This window comes from Protopterus annectens, chromosome 1.part0 (genome assembly GCF_019279795.1).
Source record: "Protopterus annectens isolate FY-2018-M chromosome 1.part0, PAN1.0, whole genome shotgun sequence".
Classification (NCBI taxonomy): Eukaryota; Metazoa; Chordata; order Ceratodontiformes; family Protopteridae; genus Protopterus; species Protopterus annectens.
The window spans coordinates 140,354,871-140,371,385 of NC_056725.1; the positions used below are offsets into that span (position 1 = coordinate 140,354,871).

The following is a 16,515-nucleotide window of genomic DNA, read 5'->3' on the forward strand; positions in this document are numbered from 1 at the left end:
CCCTGTTTGTTGATGTACCACATGACTGTGGTGTTGTCTGTCCTTATCATTAAATGGCCTTCTGTGAGGAATGGTCTGAAATTCTGGATTGCTAGTTTTACTGCCAGCATTTCTTTTTGATTTATGTGCAGGTGCAGCTGGTCTGGAGTCCATAATCCTTGTATGCATTTGTCCAGCATGTGTGCCCCCCAACCTAGGTCTGAGGCGTCCGTTGTGATGGTCTGGCTTGCTTGCAATTTGTGGAAGGGCAAGCCTGGGTTTGACTGGCATGCTTGAGCCCACCATAGGAACTCTTGTTTCAGGCATGGGATTAGTGGTATTTGGTTTCTAAGCTGTGCCTGTGTTGAGACCATAAATTCTTTAGGTACCACTGTAGCTTCCTCATATGCAGTCTGGCATGGGGGACCAGGATTATGCATGATGCCATGAAGCCCAAGGCCTGCAGTACTTTCCTTGCTGTTAGTTTGTTCTGCTTTGTTAATGCCAAGAAGTAAAGAGGGAGTTGTTCTTGTTTTTCTGCAGTTAGGAATGCCATTTGTTTTACTGTGTCCAATTCTGCACCCAAGAATGTTCTTGTTTGGGATGGTATCAGTCTTGACTTTTTTAAATTGACTGTGTATCCCAGGGCTTGTAGTAGGCAAATGACTCTTTGTAAGTCTTTTGTCAGCTTGCTTTTGTTGTCCGCTTGTATCAGGCAGTCGTCCAGGTATGGATAAATTTGGATTCCCTGTAGCCTGCAATGAGCGATTACTGATGCCAGGCATTTTGTGAATACTCTGGGCACAGTAGATAAGCCAAAGGGCAATGCTGAGAATTGATAGTGCTCTGATCCTGCAAGAAATCTGAGGTATCTTCTGCAATTTGGTCGTATGGGGACGTGCAGGTATGCCTCCTTGAGATCTAGAGTTACCAGCCAACACTCCTTGCCCAGCATGGGAAGAAGTTGCTGTAGGGTCAGCATTTTGAATTTTGGAACAATGATGAATGTGTTTAAGCGGACAGGTCGAGAATAGGTCTCCAACTTTTCTCTTTTCTTGGTACTAGGAAAAGTCTGGAGTAGAATCCTTTGCCCTGTTCTGTAGGTGGTACCCTTTCCACAGCTCTCATCTTTGTTAATTGAGCTATCTGTTTTAGAGCTTCTGTTTTTGATTTGGAGGTACGTTTGGCATTCCTCTTTTACTGGTAAGGTGTGGAAATGAAACCTGTAGCCTTGGTCTATAGTTTGCAAAATCCACTTGTCTCTTGTGATATAGTGCCAATTTTTGAAAATAAGGCTAACTTTCCGCCTAAGGGTGCTGCTATTTGTTCCCTGGTAGGCGGTGTCAGAGCCAAGTCACTGTGATTGTCCTGTTGCAGTGGCAGTGGTTGTGTCTGTGCCTCGTTGGTTATTGCCTTGCCACTGGCGTCCTCTGTAGGCACCTCCTCTGGATTGATTTCTGCCTCTGGAACGTCTATTCCTGCCTCTCTGAGGTTTAGAGGAGTCTGGAAAGGACCAATGTTTGGAAGGCCAGTTCCTGCTAAACCTTGGGGGCTGAACCTGTAAGAAATCTTTAACTGTTTGTACAGATTTTGCCTTCTCTTCCATTTTCTTCATTACTTGCTGGGCAGGAGAACCAAATAGACTGACCTTATCCATAGGAGCATCTAATAGCTTTGCTTTAACATGATGCGGCAAGACCTGTTCTTTCAACCATGCATGCCTTCTTATAACTGTGCCAGTCATGGCTGATCTAAATGAAGCCTCCAGTGCATCATAGCCACATTTTAAGGAATGGTTACTAACCTGCTGAATGTTATTCACCATTTCTAAAACATATTTCTTATCTAAGGAATCATCAGAGGACAGTTTCTTAGTTAACTGATCAAGCATAAACTCTTGGTATTGGATCATATGAAACTGACAGTTCAAAGCTCTAGCTGAGAGAGTAGCAGAGGTGTAAACTTTTTTACCCCATCTCTCTAAGGACCTGGATTCCCTTTCAGAAGGGAGAGGGTTTTTTGCTGAGGTCAAAGCTACTGCCTTAGGCCCCTGGGAGATAGTCTCAGGATCTGCAAGGGGAGCCTTGTATAGGTGGTGATGAGTGTCCGGGACCCTGTAAAACCTATCGGGCTTGGCAGGGGCAGGAGGTAAAGTATCAGGAGCAGTGCAAACATCATTAAATGCATCATCCACAACAGGAAGAACTGAGGTATAGCTAAGGGCCTATGTTGCGGTAAATGTAGAAAGGTCCTAAGCCTTTTTCTTGAATCAGAGAAATCTTGTCCCTGCCATTGGAATTGCTCTCTCATGGCATGTAAGGTTTCCCCAAAGGAAAATTCCTCTGGTGGAGAGGCAGAAGGGATAGATTCTTCAGCATCGGAATCTTCATAAGTAGAAAAAGGAGCCTCTGGATGGTCTGTATTGTCTGAATCATCAGAAGAGTCATCTGAGGACACTGGCTCAGGGGACTCTGCTCTAGGTCTCTTTTCTGGAGGCTGAGAGGCCCTGTCTGGGTGAGATTGGGATCCCCTTATTAAAGAGATGAGATCCTCTGCCAGAGTAAGCATTTGAGAACTGGAACTGGGCCTGTGTGAGGGGGGCTTAACAGGCACAGATTTAGCAGATTTGGCTGCTTTAGCCCTGGCAAAGGCCTTTATAGACATGGCTGCAGGAGGCCTAGCAGCACCACGTGCTGGGGTAGAGACATCCAAAGGGATGGTGTCCGATAATTCTAGAGGAACCACATTAATAGGCAAAACTTCAGAGGCCGATTCAACTAGGGTAGCAGGAGCCTCGGTAGTAGTCATGGATTCGGCTGAAGATTGACCGGTTTGCTCGGTTTCGGCCGAAACCGAGACACTCGCGGTTTGCTTAACCGTGGTTTCGGCCGAAACCATGGACCGCGAGTGTCGGTCTTTTTCTTTGCGTTTCTTAACAATTTGAGAAGTCGGAGGATCCGACGGCATAATGTACGCAAAATCTGAGCCGAAAAACTGTTCCGCAAACTCCGACCGACGCCTAAGCGTTCGTCGGTTGAAGGAAGCACAGGCTAAACAGGCTGCTACGTCGTGGTCTGGGCCTAAACAAGGTAAGCAGTAAGAGTGGAAATCTTTATGAGGTATTTGTTTCCCACAAGTTAAACAGTTATTCACTTTTTCTGACATCGGCTGAGGCAAGAAAGAGTCCCCAACGGGGTACTTAGCTTTTAGAAGTCTTCGAAGTAGTATTCGGTAGTAGTAATCTCTGGATCTGACCGACCGGCACTTGCGAACAGCTTCTGCTTCGGGCGCCACGCGGCAAGAAAGACTGAGGAAAATGGCGTCGGCTGATGCCTTTATACCCGAAGACCAGCAGAGATGATGTCGGGTGAAGTGCGACACCAGCCGAGGCCAGACCCAGACTTTGGAATCCGGCCGACCGAAGGGCTGCCTGACGACAGGACAACCCATTTGTTAGGACTGCAGATGCATCCCTGAAGGACATCTTCAAAATGACACTGACACACTCACTGGCAGAAAAGTACAAAAGGCTTGTAAGTTATAAAGGCTGCATGTGTTCAGGATAGGAAGTTAAGAAATAAAAATAAATGCTATCAATCAACTGTCTTCTCACCTACAACAATTTTGGTGAAGAAAGTTTCATTCAAGCCCCTCGAGTTGGACATCATCTACAAGCCTAGTTGCTCTATGAGATATTCACAGTCTGAAGTCTTTCATTCAGTGTTACTAAAGTATGACTTTCATTCCTTAGCTGCAAGTTACTAGATATGGTCTCCAATGATTTTTTTTTTAATTCAGTGTTTTCCAGTACTATTACATCTATGAATAACCATATCAGAAATGCAAATGAAAAGGACAGTTCATGTCTCTTGTCTATTACAGGTTATGGATTAGCTACGAACAACACATAATCATGCAAAATCAGTAACTGATACACCCATGGCATATCTAGGGGAGAGCGAGGACCAAAGCATGGGAAATGGAATTAGGAAGACAGACACTTTTACATGGGCAGCTACATAAAGTCCAAGCAGATGCAGGAATAAAGGAAAGTTGTGCAGCACAAACAGTGTATTGGCGGGTTATCAAACAAGACCACTGTTGCTGGCATGAAGTACCAAACAGTGTATCACCTGCTCCTCAGCGTAGGTGGAATGTCTGAAGCATTATACTCTGCAGGACTGAAGAACCAAATTGGACTTCATACAGGATGTAGGCCTTGTATTAAGCATGGAAACCAGGCAAGATAAGAACTTTAGAATGACACTGGCAAAATAAGTTCTTGATAACATTTCCATTACACAGCTATCTAGAGCAGGCACTGGTGGAACAAGCACAGTAGTCTGCAATGGAGCCTAGCAAGTCTTATGACCTCATCTTAGAAGGTCATAAGTACAAAACCAAAGTACAGATTTCCTTGGTGCATCAATGCTAAGTCATCCTAATTGCCAGTCTGAAAGACTCCAACATCTGGGTCAATAAAAGGACTGTGGCTGTCCCACTAGACCTCCTCTACATAATGGAGGTTTTGAGTTTGTTCAAGGTGTTATAATGGAAAACCTTGCAACTTATTTCAGAGGACTTGATCTTGACTTGCTGTTCCAGCTGAGTATGGTCGATATGAATCTGAAAGACAAAGCCACTTCCTCAATCAGCCCACTACCCTGATACACTTCACCCTCGAGTTCCCCAGTAACATCAAATGACCATGAAGTGCAATTTTACATGTTATGGAACATTTCCCCATAATGTGTCACTTATCTTGAAGAACTCATGGCAGTCTGTAACAGGACTACTAACTAATAATTTACTTAGCAACAACTCATGTATGTTCTGCATCAACTATGCTATGTGAAGATCAGTACTACCATGAACTTTGCAGCACTCGAGGTGCAAGTAGACTTTAGAGAGCAAATGGTAGTGGACTGACCTGCTGAAAGGCAAACTCAAAACAGATAAATATTATTCTTTTTACTAGCTAGGCACTGCAGCCAAGAAGGCAATGATGATGTCTGGCGTGCCTTCCTTAGCAATGAGTCAATTACCTATGCTTCTTCACATTACTGACACAATGTACAGCCCAGTCTGTCTCAGTTAATGAAAAGCTGTTTCTACTCATGAATGTGCAGTTTTCACTCAATACTTTGTAGGCAAAGATGACCAAATTAGGCTAGAAGCTCTCCATGCCTTCTCACTCGTGTCCTGTACTGACCGTAAGTGGCATCCTCAGACCTATCAATTGTCCCTATTCTGGAGGAACATTCCTATTTTCATATCCGAATTATCCCTACACAGGATGTCTCAATTTTTGGAGGTATGTCCCTGTTTTCAGTCTTGATTCACCCCTAGTCATTACTGGGCACACTGCAGGTGCTGCGAAGAGTACTTCTGGCTAACACCAAAGATTGAAACAATACTGACGTCATGAACTTTAATCATACTTTGACTTAGGAATGGGGTCCATTCCTGTCACGGTATGAGAAACCCAAAAGCCTGGAGAAATTAAAAAAGAGCAGTTTCTTGAATTAGCACCTCACTGAAGTGCCCTCTACAATACAGACTGCCTGCTGGTTTTCATTGTGCCACTAGAGGACATCATTAAAAGAAGGGGCCTAGGCCATTACTTTTATATATATATGGCACCCAGATATACTTCTTTTCTTCTAAGGATGAAGTGACTGCGCTTGATACTTTGAAGAATGCTAGCTGTACAGTTTTCCAATAAATAACTACCAGACAAACGGAGATAAATGAGGTAGTAGCTCTGCCTGCCACTGTCAGGTTTGCTGCAGCTTCTCTTCTTTTCATCCACAGTTCTTCATGACATGAAAATAAACTGAAGTCTGAGTTGTGTGAGCAATCCGGTCACCCTTTTTGACAACCTACTACCACTAAAGAAAGAGGTACCAGCAGACATAGAACCTCTGCACCACCCAAGCCAAACAACTTCATTCCTCTGGAGATCTTGCTATTGTTATAAATGCACTGGTTTCGTCCTGCTTGACCTTCTGCAGCACCTTATACCGTAGGCTTCCAGACACCAAAATTGCACACCTCTGAATGGTGCAGACAATGTTCTGATGGATTTTTTGTATCAGCAGCACTAGGCACCTGTGGCATCAGGATTACTATAAACAGCACTACCGCTAACATACCTTGTCAACACAATTTGGGGTGCATCGAAAAAAGCTACTGAGACCTAATTAACTTGTACTTCCTTTATGCTCGGCTGATAAGGAGCTGTGCCTGGTTTCCAGGATACCCTGGACTTCTGCCCTTATATCTGTAGCAAGTGTCAGTCTTGCAGAATTCATTGGCTTGGCAGCCATAAGAGTGCACTTATATGGCCACTTTCAAAACAGTCCTAAAAATATTTGTTTTTCAGATGATCTTTACCAGTTAACTAACTTTATATGTACAATTTTTTTATGTTCTTCTTTTCATCTGTTCCACTACTAAAATGTCTACAATAAGATACTTCAATGCATTTTGAAATAGAGGCACATCAAGACTGGATAATTAGTCTGCAATGTTTAGCAAACTGACTGCATAAATTTCTTTGCCCATCAAGGCCTAAAATTCTCAATTTTTTATGCATGAAGCAACTGTCACCAAAACAGTCTTCCAAAATATTAACTCTGCAATATATACAGACTCGGTTAAATAAAGAAAAACTTTCTCAGTCCTACTGTTTATATCCTAAATAGAAGTGGATATCTTGGAGATTTAGAATGCCTTAAAAGGAATTTCTTAATAGCTATATATAGCAAAGGCAATACGGAAGACCAGCAAGCGTGCTAAGATGGATAAAATTTACCTACTGACAGACATGACATACTGCTGTCCGATATAAGAAGTAGACTTTAGGCTCCTAAAGGATGATCCTTTCTGGGGAAAAAAACGGGGACACTACAGAATTATCTACGTATCTTCCATCTTAGATCTCAGACTGACAGGATGATTACAGTTTCTTGCTGGGTAAACAGACTGCTACGAAGAATCAAAGAATAACACAGAGCAGTTTATATTTATTTCAGAAGACAGAACAGGGGTAATCCTGGCCAGACAGAAACAATGAAAGAGAAAAATAAGAATAATTCCAAAAAAATCACATAGTGTCTCATTATGGAACAGGCAACCATCCTCACATGGAAAACTATGAATCTCCAACACGTTCAGAAGTGTTTTGTGAAAACCCTAAACATAGCTGAAACACTAAAATGTAAGGTGTTGAAGTGAAATTTGAAAGTCTCTAAACAAAATGATAATGTCCATCAGCTCTCTACAGGGATACATGTACAGAAACATTCCTGCATATCCATGGTATGCAAAAATGAATTTTCATGAAAAGGAGGAGTAGGCTTTGTAGTACCAACATTCTGAGCTTTGTTTGTTTCTGTGATTAGACCCGAAGTAGCACAATTCTCCAAGGAAAAATGGCTTTGCTGTACTCTCTTGGAATATTTCTGGTGCAAGAAGAAAATCTGGCTGAAAAATTAAGGTGTGGATCCAGAAAGTTGATTTATTTCTCATCGTAAATGGATTAGCTGAAAAATGTTCAGTGCACATGCTGCTAAGGAAAAGCCATAAAAGTATTTAACTCTATTACTTTCCTTGAAAAACAAGGCAAAAGAGCAGTATGAGTTAAAATCAGTAATTACTGCCAGCCTGAAAAGAACTTGCAATTCATTAGACATTTGTTGGTTACATAACCCCTTCTGCGGAACTGAAAAAGAACAAAAGTTTGGGTGAGGGAGTCTGATTCCCTGAAACAATGGGTAGGCTATTAAAAATAAATAAAAATGACCATATCAAATTGTGGATGTATGTGCAGGAATTGAATTTTTTGTTGCACAGTTAAAAGTGCTAATGATGAAAGAATGTATGAAATAAAATGTGTCAAAATAAGAAATACAGGTAGAATGTATTACAAAAGAAATAGACGTGAAAGAGAAAGCCATGAGGCAATTTACACTAATGAAGCAACATTTCAAGATAGAGGACTGATAAAATATCACAATGCCAAAATTCAGGTTTGCAAGTACTGAGTCTATAAGCATAACACGTGATCTAGCCTATCTCTTAATCAAGCCTGCAAAATGTATGCTAGAAAAGGACATTTTATAAAGATGTGTAAAAACACCACCAAATGCTTTAAAAAAACTGCATGTTGCTCTTGACAGACTACACCAGTTCATGCCACTACAAGGAAATACAAGGCAAGAAAATACAATAACATGAAACAGATCTTCTTCTAGGGGAACAAAAGGCTTCCTGATAACTGTAAGAGAAGAAAACAGACTGTAGGTAGCAAAGGTGCCTTGGTTAGGGGATTCTCGACCGAATGGGAATTGGGTCAACAGAAACGAACTGGACTTTGGAACTTTTGGAACCAAAGTAAAGCTAACAGAGGAAAATTCTAATGTGACAGCATGGATCCATCAGAAGAGTCATTCATTAAAATCAACAACTGACAAACAGGATGAAGAAGTGAACAAGTGGAAACCGCAAGAAGAGATACAGTGCTAGTGAACTAAAACTTGAGAAGCAGACTGCACATCATTTCAGAAGAGGCTAAAGGTTCAGAAGACCTGCAACATTTTTTTAACTTTCTGATCATTCTCAAGGATGATCTGCATACATTTTTCACCAACACTGTTAAATGCAAATGCAGGAGAAACAGCATGCTGATGACCTAAAAAAAGGTTACTAACCTGCCTGCAGAGATTTGTTTCCTTGCACTCACCAAGTAGTAAATGTCCAACAGAGTGAGAAAAAGCATTAACAAAACTTTTTTTCTTTCAAAAAGATGTCAAAGGTAAGCAGATTGAGCTCTGTTACTGCTGAAAATGAGGAAGAACAACAGAAGACAGAAGTGACTACCCAGATCAGATGGTACAGACAGAGGTGATCACAGCATTTCATGGGGAATAAAAAGACTGGTGAGCCAACATGCTCAACAAAATCAAGTCCTTTCAGTATTCAAGCTACCACTGGTTCTCAAAATCAGAGCTTACCTTTTTCACCAATACAGTTTCACTGGGTTCCATTTTAGCTTTTTTAGCTTCGGGTCCATCTTCAACACCCTGACCCACTTTTGTCACTTTAGGCTTTTCTCTGCAAGAGAATGAATTCAAGACTGAATACTACATCAAGCATTTTAGTGACTGACTAAAAGTGCTGCTTACACAAAACATCTTGAAAGTATTATGTACATACACCCGTTTACGGAGTCAAATTTTCTGCACTTGCAAATCCACAGAAGACTGGCTCAGATTTCAGTCTACTGTGATTTCAAAAATGTGAGATAATGCATTACATCACTTTCAACGAGTAGATCATGTACACTAAACTAAAGCAACATAAACAAATGATGGAACTACAAGCAAAGTTGAACTTGACAAAATTAGATTGTGTACACTAAACTAAACCAACACAAACAAATGATGGAGCTACAAGCAAAGTTGAACTTGACAAAATAAAATAAAAATAAAACAACCTAAAAAAAAATTATTTAGCAAGCACTTTTGTCTACAAGGATGCTTCTGACTGAACGTCAAAACATTGCAAACTCATTTAAATGCTGAAATTGATCACATGACACAGAGCCTCAATTCTCACCTTTAAAAAAAAGGTTAAAATTCTCTACAAGACCTGCAACTCCATGGAGGTTTCTTTAAGGAGGACCTGGCATGCGTGCTTCATGCACTAACGTAATTAACGTGAATTTAAACACAAAAGTCTGAGGGAGCTCTAGAAGGTATTTTATGTTCCATTTCAGCTGTGAAGGTGTTTGCTGCTCCGTTTTTGCTATGAAGGTATTTGCTGCTCCGTTTTAGGTGTGTGTGTGTGTGTGTGTGTGTGTGTGTGTGTGTGTGTGTGTGTGTGTGTGTGTGTGTGTGTGTGTGTGTGCGTGACTGAAGTGTCATTTCTTTTTACAATGATAAGGGATGATATTATTTCAAAATTAAAAAATATATATAATTCACTTGACTCAGGTGAAACCAGAAAGAAATTCTGTAGGTTCCCACTTGCATTACATAGGCTGCAAAGGTTCTATAAAGAGGGATGTGAATATACTAGACAGAGTTTTATGTACCTCTCAACTGTACAAAATTTTTGCAGAATGTTCAGATTTTTACCTCATACATTTTTCATTTCATTCATTTTTCATAAAATTGCGGTTTTCTGGATAATCCTTGGAAAATCATTGAAGACTGAGTTCAGAATATAATGACAGACATTTGAGTTTCAGACTTTATACCCTTCAGAAAATCCATGCTAATGCAAAACCTGCTATTCTATTAACTTTTTAGATTTGTAAGAGTAATATTTAAAAAGTATCCCTATTTTTAGTCTTTTGTCCCCCATTATGTATGACACTGTCCAGATTTCTTGCTCTAAGAAGTTGAAGGTTATGGAAATGGCTGTATCAATATTGGCACATAAGAAACAGAATACAGCAGATATGTTTATTGAAATTGCTGGGATGTGTACTGTGAATGCACTGCAAACTCTAAGAAGAGACAACAAGGGCTTTCAGTCAAAGAATCTAATGATTAAAGGTACAGATGCTGTTGCATTTATGTTTGTTATCAATGCGGAATATAATGTATTGCCTGAATCAAAATTTAAGATATGCAAATTTGTTGGATAAAGTCTGCGAGCCTCTACACATTATTTTGATGTACTCAAGGCACAAAGAATATTTCAACATTTATGGTGTGTGCACTACTGTGCTGTGAACATCTTTGCAGGTGTCCAACGGTTCCATAAGCCTGGGTTGCCAAACATAAATTTTTTGCAGTCAAAACTGGAGATGAGACTGTTTTGTTGAAAACAGAAAGAGCGGCAAGACTGCTGCAAACTGTTTTCCTTCTACAGAGATTCAGTGATAACAATACTGCTGTATAACAGCAAGGGTGTGAGAACGTAGCTGCAACCTAGAGATATGGGAGACATGATTCGTCAACTCCCCTAAACACAAATCAGAAACGGCAGCTTGGTGGACTACTTATAAAATTTCATTTTTCATTTGGTGAACTGCAGTTGTTTGGTGTGATCAATGAAGATGAATTCTGCAAGGACTACAAGACATAATAATGCAAAATAGGGCACCTTGTGTTTCATATTCTACAATCAGGAGGAAAGTCAAATGCTGGATTAGCTCTACTTCCCGTTAACTCAGGCTTCTAAACCTTTTCAGTATTACTTCTAACCTTCAAAATTCTGCACTGCATACTGAAATCCCAGTCTTTTATAAAGACATACCACAAAATATCACACAAACTCAAGTTACTATAGAATCTGCTCCAGATTTGATGGTCATTGCCCTGACTCATTGCTTTGGGAAAATCGTTATCTAGCTAAACTATTCACCAGTACCTAGAAAGGAACCTTAATGACATGAATGGTATGCATGATGTCGCCGGCTAATATGAATGGCATGTCAATCATGCCTCATTTTATATGCAGGTTCACTCGTCAATCATCTGCGCCACGCCCACTACTGTGTGAAACTCCGTGTGAGCCAGTGAAGTAAAATATAGCCCACTGTTCTAACCATAAATATGACCAAACCATATTTTTTTGAGCTGCAGCTTATCTATGGACAACTGATGGCATATGTTTGCCCTTTGTTTACTAATTACTACCCTACCGTTGAAAAACAGTGCCCTTGCTTTATTCTAGGCCCGCTGTGACATTAATAGAACTTGAGCATCCCTTGAAGGCTGATGTCATTATCAGATAATAATAAAAATTTATTAAGGCTTTTAAAGCAGCACCTTCTTTATGGTAATATCCAGTGTCACAGGGACTGGATGTTAACCTAAGATAAGCATACTTTGTGAAAGTACTGAAGGGATCACTTGGGGAAACGTTTCATTTCGGTGCTTGTGCATACTTGGACATACCACAGAAGGGATCACTTGAGGAAATGTTTCATTTCGGTGCTTGTGCATACTTGGACATACCACAGAAGGGATCACTTGGTGAAATGTTTTATTTTGGTGTTTCTGCATACTTGGACATACCACAAAAGGGATTGCTGGGGGGAAATATTTAATTTTAGTGTTTGAGCATACTCAGTGAAACTACTGAAGGGATCGCTTGACAAATGTACATTTTCCTTACTCAGTTTCTGTGCTCTACCCCCATGCTACCTGATACTAGATGGCAAACCTTGGTTTGTAAGCTTTCCAACTAAACTATAGGTTCATAGGTAGGTACTGGGCTACCTGCCTGAAGGCATATATTAGCCCAGCCACGTTGTGCGGTATTCACCGCCCCTTTGGTTAGTTCCCTAGGCCCTTGATCTAGCAGCTAGTACCCTTGGCCCCTACCTAGCAGAGCTATTGGTATGATCCATGGTGTGAACTTTCTGTTACCCATCCACTCATCAAGGTTCCTCTTGAAGAGTGATAGTGAGGGGCTCTGTCTTATGTAGATCAGGACCTTGTTCCATAGCAAGGGAAGTCTTTGCGAAGGGAATCTATCCCTCCAGCATGTTCTACTCATTGTTGTGTTGAGGTTTATATCCCTAGAGCGTGTAGCTCAAGTAGATTTGGTTTTGCTAAGATGGAGCATGTTCAACAGTTCTGGGTTGGACATGGCTCTGTATGTTAGACAGAGATCGCCTCTGAGAAGGCGGTATGCAACAGAGAAAAGCCTTAGTTTTTTCAATCGTGCTGCATAGGGCCAACTGTTTGAGGCCAGTAATCCTCTTAGTGAGGTACCCCTGTGGTCTATCCAGCTGCTGGAGATGCCTAGCCAGGTACATTCCAATTGGTGCATTGTACTCAATAATGGGTCTGATGAGGGAAGAGTAGAGGGGTACCACTACATCCTTAGATCTTGATGCGAACCCTTTCGTGATCAGATGGGTAACGTAGAAGGATTTTCTAACCACCTTGGCAACATGGTTATCAAAGGAAAGCTGACTATCTACTTGGGTCCCTAGATCCCTTATTACTTCTTCAGATTTCAGGGGGTTACCTCCTATGTGGTAGTTCGCGGGTACTCTGTTTTTTCCAAAGGGGATTACTACGCATTTTTTAGCATTTAGCTTGAGACCATGGCTTTGACACCATGCATCAGTCGCATTAAGGCCCTTCTGGAGGATATCCATGTCGGCCGGAGACTCTATTATAGCACCCAGTTTGCAGTCGTCCGCAAACTTGGTCAGCCACAGCCCTTCAGTGCTTGCCTGTACTTCTGAGAAGTATATGCCAAACAGGAGGGGCCCCAGGACAGAGCCCTGAGGCACACCGCTCATTACTGGTCTGGATTCGGACATAGATCCCACTACTCTTACTTTGTGGGATCTGTCTGAAAGGCAGTTTGCGATCCATCTTGTGACGTAAGGGTTTATGCCCAGGTTGGCGAGTTTATCAATAATATCCGAATAGGGAATAGTGTCAAATGCTTTAGCAAGGTCAAGGTAAGCCGTATGCACCTACTTTCCCTTATCTATAGCCTGAGTAACTGTCTCAAAGAAGTCCAACAGGTTCAGGAGGCATAATCTGCCCTTGATGAAGCCAAACTGTGTGGGGTCAAGTGTTTGGAGGTTCCCAATCTCTCCATTTATGAGTTCCATAATGATTCGCTCCATTGCCTTACAGATCAGACTGGTCAGGCTTATTGGTCGGTAGTTCCCAGGGTCGGTTGTGGGCTCAACCTTGTGCAGCGGAACCACCGTTGCTGTGTCCATTCTATGCGTACATATCCTGTCGAGAGGCTGAGACTGAACAGGGTATTCAGATGTGGGGTTAATTCATTTTGGAGCTCGCATATGACACAGCCCGGGACACCATCTGGTCCTACGGAGGCAGTGTTTTTAGCTTTAGATAGAGCCTTATTAACCAACGTATCAGTAATAATTGGAGTTACACAATCCCCTGGAATAATAGGCCCTGTAGGTGGTGGTAGTGGGGGGGGGGGGGGGATTTGCACTGAACCTGTCAGCCAAGATGTTGGCAAGGTCAGTGGGGTCAGTGTATTTTGTTCCATTTTGTAAGAGCTCAGAACAGACCTGAGCGTTGCCATTTAGGTTTTTGATGTAACCATAGAAGGCCTTATGGTTATCCTTGGCAACTTTCTTTTTGAAATTGGCTTTAGTTGACTTGATGAGGGCCCTCAATTTCTTACTAATGCTAATCAGGGATGATTTTTCTACTTGAGATTTGGCCTTTTTTTGTACAAGTCTCCTCCTTTTATTGTATAATTTGCTTATGGCTAGGGTCCACCAGACTGGTTTCTTCTTGCTTGAGGAAGGAGTCTTGGTTTTATTTGGGATAGCACAGTCCATGCAATCCTGAAGATGTATATAAAGTGCCTTGGTGTAGGATTCTGCATCCTGGATATCATTATCCTTCTGCAAGGGAATAGTGAAGCTTTCCAGTTCTGACGCAAGTAGTTTGAAGTTTGTTGTGGAAAGGTTTTTTACTATGGTTTCTTTGACTGGGGGAGGTGGAGGGGTGAGGATGTCCAGGGTTATCAGTTTGTGGTCTGATCTGACCAGAGAGAGGGAGTGATAACGGGTGTGGTACAATGGGCGCCCATATTTGTGATGACTAAATCCAATATGTTGTCCCCCTCTAGTGGGAGAACATACCAGTTGTTCAATGGCATTTGAATTTATAAATTCTATGAACCGCTGGGCACAGGAGTTAGAACTTCAGTAGTTCGCCCAGTCTACACCAGGGTAGTTGAAATCACCCAAAAGTATGGTGCTGGGTAGGACCTGTATACTTTCCAATGCCTCAAGGAATGCTGAGTGAGCATCTTGGGACATGGTGCGTGATCTATAACAGGCTACGACTTGAAATGTGGTTTTGCCTGCTGAAAGTTGTGCATGGATGATCTCTGGGGCATCATGCTGTGCCACTAACCTGGAGATGTGGGTATCCTTGATGAATATGGATACACCTCCACCCTTTGTACTGCGATCCGGTAACTGAGGCTGGAAGGTATGATATGAATTGTAACCTGGTAGTGCTGGGGTGCTCTCTGGAGCCTTGAACCAGGTTTCCGTCACTGCACAAACATTGATTTTCTCCATACTGAGGAGTGCCTCATGTGCGTGTATTTTGAGGTTGAGACTTCTGCCGTTGAGTAGCATTACCCTTAGTTTTTGGTTACCTGTGCTGGTTACAGTGGTTGGTTTTTCCTTTGAGCCTTGCCTAAAAAAGGCACTATGGGGATGGCAAGAGCCTTGGCCAGCATTCGAAAGCCTAGGGGTGACAGGTGCAAACCATCTCTGGCGAAACAGCGAGGCTTGTCTATCATGTCATCCCAGGCAGACAGACACTGGATCCCCTTAGAATGACACCAGAAGCTTAGCCAATTGCTGAAATTGATCATTTTGTCTTTGTATTGTGGTATCATTCTAGATGAAGGTAGTATGCTACTCAAGGTCAGGGTCATACCAGCTTGGGCTACATGATCAGAGAGCTCCTCAATGTCTCTTTTCATATAGTCCAGGGAGGTACGTCTTAGATCATTCACACCAACATGTACAATGACAGCATCATACTTGTTCTGGAGTGACCTAAGTGCCTGCGTTATGTGTCGGATCCTAGCACCTGACAGGCAGCTGTCAGTAACCTTCTCCTTGTTCAGCCTGGTGAGTGGAACATCTGGTACCTTACTATAGAGTCTCCTATTACTAGCGTATTGGGTATGGTGTTTTGCCTTAGGGGCTGTCGTGAGGCACACTGCTGAGGTGAATTATGTGTTTTCTGGCTTATGTTTGGAGGTGCAGGTTGCTTGCTTGTCTGCTTTGGAGGGCCTGGTTTCTTTTTCAGATTGGTACCTAGTGCCTCCGAATATGTTTTTGTGTATTTATGTGTATGCTTTGCCGGTGCTTGTTTTGTAGATCCATGTGTGACTGGTGGTGTGATGCTGGTGTGTCTCTTCTCCTCTTGACTGTCTGTTACAGCCATGGGTTGAGAATGCTTAACCTCCAGTCTGGCTCTGTATTTGCATCTCTCACAAGTGTTTGTGTCTAGAGGTAAGAGGAGAGGGTTGTCTGTATACATGAGGCAGTTGTGACATTGCCTCAGGATGCCCAATTCCACCAAATGAACTGGAGAGTACACCTGAAGTTGACCTCTGGACATGCTTGGAAGAGTGAGTTTCACTTGTCTTGCGGACAATCGAGGGTCTTATGCTGTATTATAACAGTGCTGTCTAGGAGATTTGGAAAATAATAGTGTGTCTAAGAGATTTGGACAAGTGCTGATTTGGGTTATGCAAGTGCTGCAATAAGAGCAGTTGATTTGAAGCACTTGAGTTGAGGCTTGCCTACTTCTAAGGGAAAATTTGCAGCACAGACTTTGTGGAGCCAGGAATAGTATACCCCAGCTGCCCGACGCTGAGCAAGACCGCGCAAAAAGAGATTTGCAGGGTTTATGTGGAGTTCCCTTTAAGAGTAATCCTTTATTTCCAACATAAAGTATGCATTTTCCCCCACTTTTGTTACTGCATGCCAAGTAAAATATAAGATGAGACTCTGTCTATTTCTGACCACAGTCC

The 16,515-nt window shown here is 42.1% G+C and overlaps 1 protein-coding gene across 2 annotated transcripts in view; it reads right to left on the reverse strand.

The window, feature by feature from the left end:
- The window catches only part of SAE1 (SUMO1 activating enzyme subunit 1), an 803,581-nt gene that overhangs the window by 270,963 nt on the left and 516,103 nt on the right, over nucleotides 1-16,515 (reverse strand). For both annotated transcript variants that reach the window (XM_044090079.1, XM_044090150.1), the window contains exon 5: nucleotides 8,997-9,096. In XM_044090079.1, the coding sequence (XP_043946014.1) occupies nucleotides 8,997-9,096 (100 nt within the window). The remainder of the gene's footprint in view (nucleotides 1-8,996; nucleotides 9,097-16,515) is intronic.